An 8,581-nucleotide genomic window follows, 5' to 3' on the forward strand; every position below is an offset into this window, starting at 1 on the left:
ATATCTCCATCGGCAATGTGTGTATCTTGCATTGCCATCTGACTTGATTGAACCGCATGCTCCTGCAGGAGTTTCATGGATAGCTTGTTTTCCATCATGTATTTGGAAAAAAGAGAGGCCTCTCTCTTACACAGAGAAAGAAAGAGGGAGAGATTTGGCACTCTGGTTGTGAGGTTTTTCTTTTTCGAGAAACATTGTCACCCTTTATTCAACAAGGAGGTTCACAGGAATTGTTACATAATCATGTGGCTGGACTACCCACACATGTCTACCAAAATTCAAAAATAAAGAAAATTTAGCTAAACTACCAGCTTCAACTAAGTGACTGGCCTGGTGTTTCTTTTTGTGATAATAGTGACTGTCCTAGTGGGAGCCACTGGCAGAACCAGCGGGGTGCTTCCAGCCCATTTGCGAAGAAGTCCAGGAGGCCTTTGAGTGAAGGACCTTGAGAGCCCACTGCCTTTTTTTCCCCGTCGCTGCTCCTCCACACGGCGGCGTGCAGGTACAGTACGGCACGCGCTCGCGGCGGCCGGCCGGCGGGCGGGCCCCCTCGCGCTCTCGGCCTCCCAAGGGCACTAGCCGGCGGCGGCAGGCGGCCAGAGGGGCGCTGTAACGGTGGGCGGGCCCGGTGCGTCGGTGGGCCGGTGGCGGCGAGCAGGGGACGCCGGAAGGAACTTCAGAAATCGACAGATTACTGGTGCAGTGATCAATTGTTGGTTGGTCAGGTAGCAATTTCCCCCCCTAAACTATGAACAGATTGCAGTATGCCCACATTACATCTGGATTTAATCCTCTTAAATACTTCCTTTGTAAACCAATATAAGAGCTTTAGTGATCTAAATGCTCTTATATTTCCTTAGGGAGGGAGTAGGAAATATGCTAGGTTGTCTATTCAGCTAATGTCAGCATTTACAGGTTGTTGTACCTTGTGCATTCATCCCCTGCTTTTGGACTCTGCAGGCAAGATTAGCCAAGTGCTGATCTTACTTTTACTGCTGTGTAAGTGCGAATTCTTGTTGGAGATGGCAAACGAACACGAGAGAGACAAGCAAATCGGAGAAGAGGAAGAGGAGGAAGAAGAAGAGTATGTCTTGCTAGAGTTGGATGGTTGTATGTATTCCAACATTCAACCAGATGCCCCTTATATACTCTCTGTAAGTTGCTTCTTCTCTGTGTCCGCAGCTTATACTAGCTAGTACAAAAGGATATTAGTCTCTGTTGTGAATGTTTCCTTACGCACTTTGAGAAAAAGGGTTTCCCCCGCTTTATATTATAAAGCACACAACCGAACATCCAGCTCGCTGGGGCCGCAGCACAGATAAGCCCAAAAGAAAACAAAAGAAAATGAAAGAGAAATAAATGCCGACACCGGCAGATCAATGGAGAAAGGAAGACCGGCAACTGCTGCACCCTCCGACAAAGTACCACCACGCTCCCAGTATCTCGAAGCGCCTCGCACCAAGCAGCACCTTCAAGAAGGAATGCGACGCCGCCACCGTTGTTGCCCAAACAAGTTCTAGGGTTTCCCCCGGTATGCGAGGGATGATGGGGAAGGGATATATCCGACGCCCCTCGGGAAGGTCCGATGGCGCCAGCAAACGTCACCACGTCGGTGCCGGACAAGCCGACAAGGATTTCTCCCGATCCACAATCACCACCATCACCCCAGGCACTTTGAGATGCACCACTCCGACAGCCGCCCACCAGCTTGTGCCACCACGGTTACCGGACAACCCCGCCGCCTCACTGGAGCTGCCAACACAAGGCCTAGATCGGGCAAGGGGACCCCGGCCACGGGAGCGACCACAACTCGACCAGGGGGAGGGGACAACCTCCACCGCCGCAGCGGAGCCGACCAGACGCGGCGACGAGGACTTGCCGGGCCTCGATGACCCGGCCGGGTCCACTTGGACCCGGACAGTCCTGTCGCCACGCTGCAACTCGCCGACCGACGAAGTCCTCACCGCCCGAGACCGCCGCCACCATGCCATCACCAGGGAACGATGCCGCTGAACACCGAGCCACCGGCCCGCCCCAACCCCGATGGGGCCCAAATGGGCCCAGATCTGGGCTGGGCGGGCGCCACCAGCCACCGCGCCGCCCCACGCCAACGGCCGCACCGCCGCGTCAAGAGCCACTGTGGCACGTGGCAGCACCGCCGATGAGCCACACCGACGCCGGCCGGGGAGCACCTCCACCGACCACCACCATCCGAGCATGAGGGGCCACGCGCGGGGAAGGGCAGACCCGCCGCTGCCAGCACCACACGGCCGAGGCCCGGCGGCGCTCGCTGGCAGCGGCGGGAGGAAGGAGCCACGAGGAGGGGGCCTGGAGGAGAGCGGCGTCAGGCCCCCCCCGGTCGCCTCTCCCAGGGAGGCAACACGGGGGGTACGAGGGGAAGGGGGAAGGTGGAGGGAGGGGCGGGGGAGCTGGAGAGGCGAGCGGCGACGGCAGGTTCCGGCCGCGGCGGCGGCTCCGCGCGGGGGAGCCGCCGGAGGCGGCGCGGAAACCCTAGGCGGAAGGGTCGCACGCTTCCTCGTGGTTGTTGGAGTTACTTTTTCCTTAGGCACTTTTGCTACCTCTATGCTATTGATATCAAGAACGAGTTCAGATTTGATTATATCAGAAATGTTTAAATGGCGAGTATAGTTCCACAGCATTTCTTTTGCTTGTTTAACATGAAGAGGAAGCAGTAGGCTATGTGCTGATTACTCTAGCGCTGGTCTGGTACTGCCCACTGATATTATTACATCAAGGGACTAGATGCCTTTCTTGTATTTGGCCGAAATCAGATTTGTTTTTAGGTTACCATCATCAGATACAAAATGCTGTTCAGGATGTGTCTGCCTCTTCAGTAGATTTTATGAGAAAATCTGGGCAGTAATCATGTTGGGCCATGGTAATTTTTCAGCACGTCTCCTGCTTATTTAGATTTTTGGCGCCCTACTGTGTACAGACGACTAGACTGGTATCACAATTTCTTGATGCGAAGAAGTCAATGTTGTTTCTGTGAGATATTTAGTGGTTGGCTAGTCCACGAAGTTCTTGTAAACATGTTTTTCAGGGTTTGGATACATTGGCCCCTAACTTGATAGTAGGTGATGCCGTGACGGCGTGAAGATGGTGAGTGCCTGTTTGAAGTTTATCTCATCGAACTTTTAGCAGTGATGTTCTATGTTTGACCATACCACTAGATGTGGAGTGTCAGTGTGTTGGTATGATGTAGATCCTTTGTGTGTGCATATATAAGCTAATGTATCACTGTTAGAACTTCACTTAGAGTTGTCATGTTAAAATGCTGTTTGGATACACCCATTTATCTAGAAATGTTAGAGCATTTTTTTTTTCTGTTGATGCATTTGCTCTTAAAATGTGTTTCTCAGATGCTTCACCAAAACCAGTTCATGATCATAGTGCACCTCCCAAAGTAAATAAGGACAAGCTAGGCAGCACTAATAAGGAAGGACCATCCAAGGAGGTGAAACATCTCGCAAGAGTTCAAAAGATTGTCAAATTCCGGTCGATCAATGAGGATCATCACGAGCAGAGCATATCAGCATAAGGATAAGGAGTTTTCCTTTAACCCTTCAAATAGAATGTAAGGATGATACTTCCTAATTTTAATTGTCCACTAGCATTCTCTATTTTGAGGTAAGTTGCAATATGCAAGTCTGGTGGTTCTTATCATCTCTTTCTGAATTTTCAATCTTCTGAAAATCTGCATAGTGGATGTCTTGGCTCTGTGTGAACTCATCGAACAATATCTAAAACCTGAGAAACACCTTGTACCCTCCAGTTTACAAATAAGTGACGTTTTGACATACATTGAGTCATTTAAAAAAAGAAATTTTGATAGCCATTCTTGTTTTTGATATGGAAACTTGAAGATCATATGTATAGGTTTGACTCAAATACTTTTTCACCACTCATGTATATCATGCTCATTGGCGGCCACAAGCTAATTAAATTCACTTCATTTGTGAACCACTTCTTACCTGAAGTAGCAGCAATATGGTTTAGTCGGGCACAACTGCAAGTGTTTAATATGAAATGGTCTTGTTTGCACATAACCTCCCATTCTTTAGCTCATCGACTTGCTCGTGCTAACCACTTGAACTGGGAGGCTGGGGTGCTTTTGAAGTTCATCTCTTAGTAGCCTAGTGGCAAGGGAGCGCAGTGGCGTCTCCAGCAACCAGGGTTCGAGCCACGTCGGGGACGAATTTCTGGTTTCTCACAAGGGATGCTTCTCCTATATCAATAAACCATGGGTGCTAGTGCCCATGAGTTTCATCTTAGTTGGCCAACATTGGTGCCACATTAGAACCAGGTGCTGACAACATTTGATGAGTGCTTATGTTGAGGCCAACTAAGATATGAACTTCAATTTTTACCAAGCGGTAGGGGACACAGGATGCCAAGTTGAAACAAATTGAAGAAAGAACAATATTTTAACCAAGTGAAACATACAGAGATGCAAAAATTGCTGCTAAAGAATGCTAGCAATTGCAACCATAAAGATGCCAATATTGCTTGGACCAATGAAAACACTCGAAATGAAAGCCCCGCACAAGCAGTGTTTGACAATATATGGCAATAGTCAATAGTTGTACACAATGGCCGGCAATGTTAAAACTAGAAAGTATACTTTTTCTTACCTTGATTATACAGAATTACACAATAATTTACAGACATCATTGGAAAGTACATGTAGAATTACACACACATCATTTGCATTGAAATAAAATGAAAAACTAGGTAAAGTATCATGTCACATGCGGCATCTCCGTTGCGACATATTGTTGGGATAGTTGGTCATGAGGCATCTTCGTTGCCACACATCGGCCCTTGTTGCGGAACAATGACCACGCTGCGTAGGCTGCAATATAGGCGAGCACAGGAACGACCAGAGCGATGACATGGCTGGACGTCCCCCATTCCCTTGTGCTACCAGCCGCATAGGCGCAAAGGAGACCCATCATGTCTAGCAAGATGGCAGTATGCATTGGCCACAGTGGCAACTTGTGGGTGTTCAGTGGAAGCAGCAAGATGATGACGACGACAGAAGCCATGAATGAAGTGGAGTTGCTGTAGAAGAAAGCACGGAACCGGCCTCTGTCGATGTCATGGAGGATCGAGTTGCCTGCGGTATGCCCATTGTTGTTGTCTTGCCAGAGGCCACCTGGTGGTTTCAGGCCAGTCTGGTATGTTACACTTGCAGCCAGGACTCCTAGCAGCATCAAGTACTCGCGAAGGTCCTTTTCTTCAGAACGCTCACGATAGTCCTTGTTCACTGGACCAGATGAGGTAGATGGCTGCTCTTTTTTGCAATAACTTTGTATCCAGAAAATGACCACCTGAATGATTACGAAGGCAAAGACCGCAGCAACTAAAGTGAACACATAGATGGAGGTTCGCACATGGCGGGAGCTTCCAGCGGCATAGGCACCCATGAGACCAAACATGCCCACCACCATGCACATATACAGTGCATAACACTTTATGCCCGGCTTGTATAGGGTGGGGTTCACCAGAAGAACTATGAGAGTCACAGATGCCATGAAGCTTGCCGCATTGCAGTAGAAGAATGCATTGTATCGGCGAGGGTAGTTATCAAAGAGGATCGGAAACCCGGCATGATGACCAAAGCTGTCGTCTGCTGACCAGAAGCCACCTGGCGGGGTGAGCCCAGCTTGGTAAGTAAGCGTTGCAGCCAAGATGGCAAGCAGCAGCAGCATCTCACGCCTCTTATCCAACTTTTCGAGATCCTGGGGGCTGTCCACCTGCTGGTCTTCTAATGTGAAAAACACTATATGGATCACCACATACACAAGGACAACACCCGCGAGGGCGATAGCATAGATGGAGGTGCTTAAATCCCTACCGCTCCCCGCGGCGTATGCAGTTATGAGGCCAAACAAATCCAGTATCATTGCTGCGTGCAATGTATGGCGCTTTAGCAGGAATCTACTCTGAACCATTATGATGACCACTAAGGATGTCACGAAGGCGGCTGAGTTGCTATAGAAGAACACTTTGTACCGAGTAGGATGGGTTGTGAGGAGTACCGGGTCGCCGCCCTTGTGCCCATCCCGGTCATCTGGCCAGAGGCTGCCCGGTGGATCCAGTCCAGCTGTGTAAGTGATGCTCACCACGAGAGTAGCAAGCAGCATGACAAGAGAGCGATTCCTTTCCAATACTTTGTCAGCATGTTGTGTATCCCTGGTAGTTGCATAAATAGAGAGTTAAAATTAATTGCATCCTAGAGTTGAAATATGTGCGCCAGTGGTAATTTGCCAAAGAAGAATTAACAATATATACGTGATTGCGTACCTGTTAGGGCTAGGAGTAGTAGGAGTAAACCACTCTCTTACATTCTTCAGCCATTGTGAAGTACAACGACGTATGGGTGTGAGTAGTTTCTCACCCCAACTGCCCTCCTTGTTCATGGCGCTAGTAATAGCCACCTGTAGAAATATGCTTGCAAGAACCGCACCAGCCAGAGAAACGACGTAGATGGTAGCATCAGCTTCCCTGCAGCTTCCTGCAGCATAGGCCCCCACTAGGCCGATGAGCGCCACCGCGATGAACCCATAGAGCGCGACAAACCTTACAGAGATGGTCCGGCTCAGATTCTTGTCCATGAGCAGCACGATGATGAGCAGGGACGCGACGAATGAGGTGGTATTCCACACGAAGAATGACTGGTACCGGCTGGTGTTGTGGTCCTGCATGATCGGGTCGCTCACGCGGTGGCCGTCCCGGCTGTCGCTCCAGAACCCACCAGGTGGGCCCAGTCCGGCCACATATGTGATGGTGACGACGAAGGTCGCGAGCAGCATCAACACCTCGTGCTCATCTTCGCCTTGCTCCTCAGGATTCTTCGATCCTTGTGTACTCTTGGGAAAAACCTTCTGGAAGGCATCGGCGAAGACGGTTCCCCACTTCATGACATGGGTGCAGACACTACCACGGAAGGCATAGGCGAAGACGGAACTTAGGAAGACAAGCATAATGTAGGCGAAGACGGAAGTGACCAGCAGTGAGGCAAAGATGGTCGTGAACTTGTCCCGGCAGCTTCCCGCGGCGTAGGCCCCCATGAGGCCGAACAGGTCGAGCACCATGACCGCCCGCAGGACAATCGCCCAATTTGTGTTCTCCTCGTCAAGGACGAGGAGGAGTAGGCAGGCCACGAGCGACGACGCGAAGGCGGTGGCGTTGCAGTAGTAGAAGGCCAGGTAGCGGTGGTAGTGCGCGTCCGGGAGGATGGGGTCGCCTGCGAGGTGCCCATCCTGCGTGTCCGGCCAGGCCCCCCCTGGCAGGTTGAGCCCCGCCGCGTACGTCACCGTCGCCACCAGCGTGGCCAGCAGCAGAAGGTACGCCTTGAGCTGGTACTCCATTGAAGTTGAAGGAGGGTGCTTGTTGCCCTCATCATCCCGGCGCGGCTGATCTCGCTCCATTGAACTTTGGGATGCTGCTACTTGGTTGCTGCCTTGCTGTGGCATATTTGGTGGTGGAAAACTGTAACATGAACACGAAGAAGCTGGACGCCTTAGGCGGCGATCGATGCGAAGTTGTGGTTGGCTGAGCTCGTTTTTATATAGCTGCGCGGAGGGATGTACCTGCATGGCATTGGCAATGGCATCACGGTGCCTTGACTCTGGCAATTGGCATGGTCTTTTCCGTTCCAGGAATCTGTCTGCAATCTGCTAGTCTTGTTTAAGTATTTGTTCCCTTGCCTTTGTACCAAGCTTGTATCTGGCAACTTGACAGGCATCAACCAATCGTCTTTTTTCAGTTGTGCACGCATAGGATCTATGCTATTGGCCACCCTTCGTTCGTTTAGCTTACTTATTGTTCACATTGCTGTTCCTTTTTTCCCTACACATGCGTACACTTTAAGCTGTACTAACATTCTTTTTGTTATGCAAACTTGTTTCTCAGCACAGCATGTATAAAAAACGCCTTGAAATCTTGATTATCTATCATCTCTGTCCCAAAGATGTTGGGCATGCAGGCCAAATAGTGCGGTTGTTTAAACATCACAATGCTTAGTTTACGTGACCCTTTTTCTAGGACTCATTGAGATCGATCTGGGAGATGCTTATTCCATTTAGCTACCTTGCATTAGCTGCACGCCAGGGCATAAAGAGTATCACTTTAACTTATCCTCTCATTTTAGAGCAACTTTAGAGCATCTCTAGCCGCGCCCCTAAAAAGGCCTCCTAGGCGATTTTTCGGCCGCCGACGCCAAAAAATCGGCCCAGTCGCGCCCCTAAGGGCCCAGTTTTCGCCGGCTCAGGCCGAAATTGGCGCCGGCGGACCCAACCCGAACTCGGCGCGCTGGGGGTCGCTCGGAAGCGCCGGGCGAATCTTTTTTGGCGCGAAGAGCCGCGGGCCCGCCGCGTCAGCGACTCGACTCTTTTCTCGCCGCTTCGTCGTCCTCATCGCCTCGTTTCCCGCGGCGAATCAATGCCAAAGCTGTGCGCTGCACGCGCTGCCGCGCCGGTCAGCCTCCATTGATGCCTTACGGGCAGCGCAGTGAAGGCCGGCGCGTCCCCTCGGCCGCCACGCCATCAAGCCA

At 50.9% G+C, this 8,581-nt stretch overlaps 1 protein-coding gene and 1 long non-coding RNA gene across 2 annotated transcripts; one reads left to right on the plus strand and one right to left on the minus strand.

The window, feature by feature from the left end:
- Window positions 1–622: 622 nt before the first annotated feature.
- LOC119273364 lies at window positions 623–3,540 on the plus strand. The gene is made up of 3 exons (XR_005134834.1): window positions 623–725; window positions 961–1,154; window positions 3,384–3,540. It is a non-coding gene; the product is annotated as an uncharacterized LOC119273364 (long non-coding RNA).
- Window positions 3,541–4,666: 1,126 nt separating this feature from the next.
- On the minus strand, window positions 4,667–7,534 carry LOC119273365. Its single transcript, XM_037554546.1, has 2 exons — window positions 6,331–7,534; window positions 4,667–6,219 (listed from the first exon to the last, which is right to left on the minus strand). Exons 1-2 carry the CDS (start codon window positions 7,500–7,502, stop codon window positions 4,764–4,766), a joined length of 2,628 nt encoding a protein of 875 aa, XP_037410443.1. The 5' UTR covers window positions 7,503–7,534; the 3' UTR covers window positions 4,667–4,763.
- Between the last annotated feature and the right edge of the window lie 1,047 nt (window positions 7,535–8,581).

Source organism: Triticum dicoccoides, chromosome 3A (assembly GCF_002162155.2).
Source record: "Triticum dicoccoides isolate Atlit2015 ecotype Zavitan chromosome 3A, WEW_v2.0, whole genome shotgun sequence".
Classification (NCBI taxonomy): domain Eukaryota; kingdom Viridiplantae; phylum Streptophyta; class Magnoliopsida; order Poales; family Poaceae; genus Triticum; species Triticum dicoccoides.

Excerpts from the sequence above, each read along its gene's own strand:
- LOC119273365 (XM_037554546.1), bottom strand. The coding sequence starts at position 7,502 with ATGCCACAGCAAGGCAGCAACCAAGTAGCAGCATCCCAAAGTTCAATG. Across the intron at positions 6,220-6,330 it reads ACTACTCCTAGCCCTAACAG|GGATACACAACATGCTGACA; the intron begins GTACGCAATCAC and ends TGCAACTACCAG.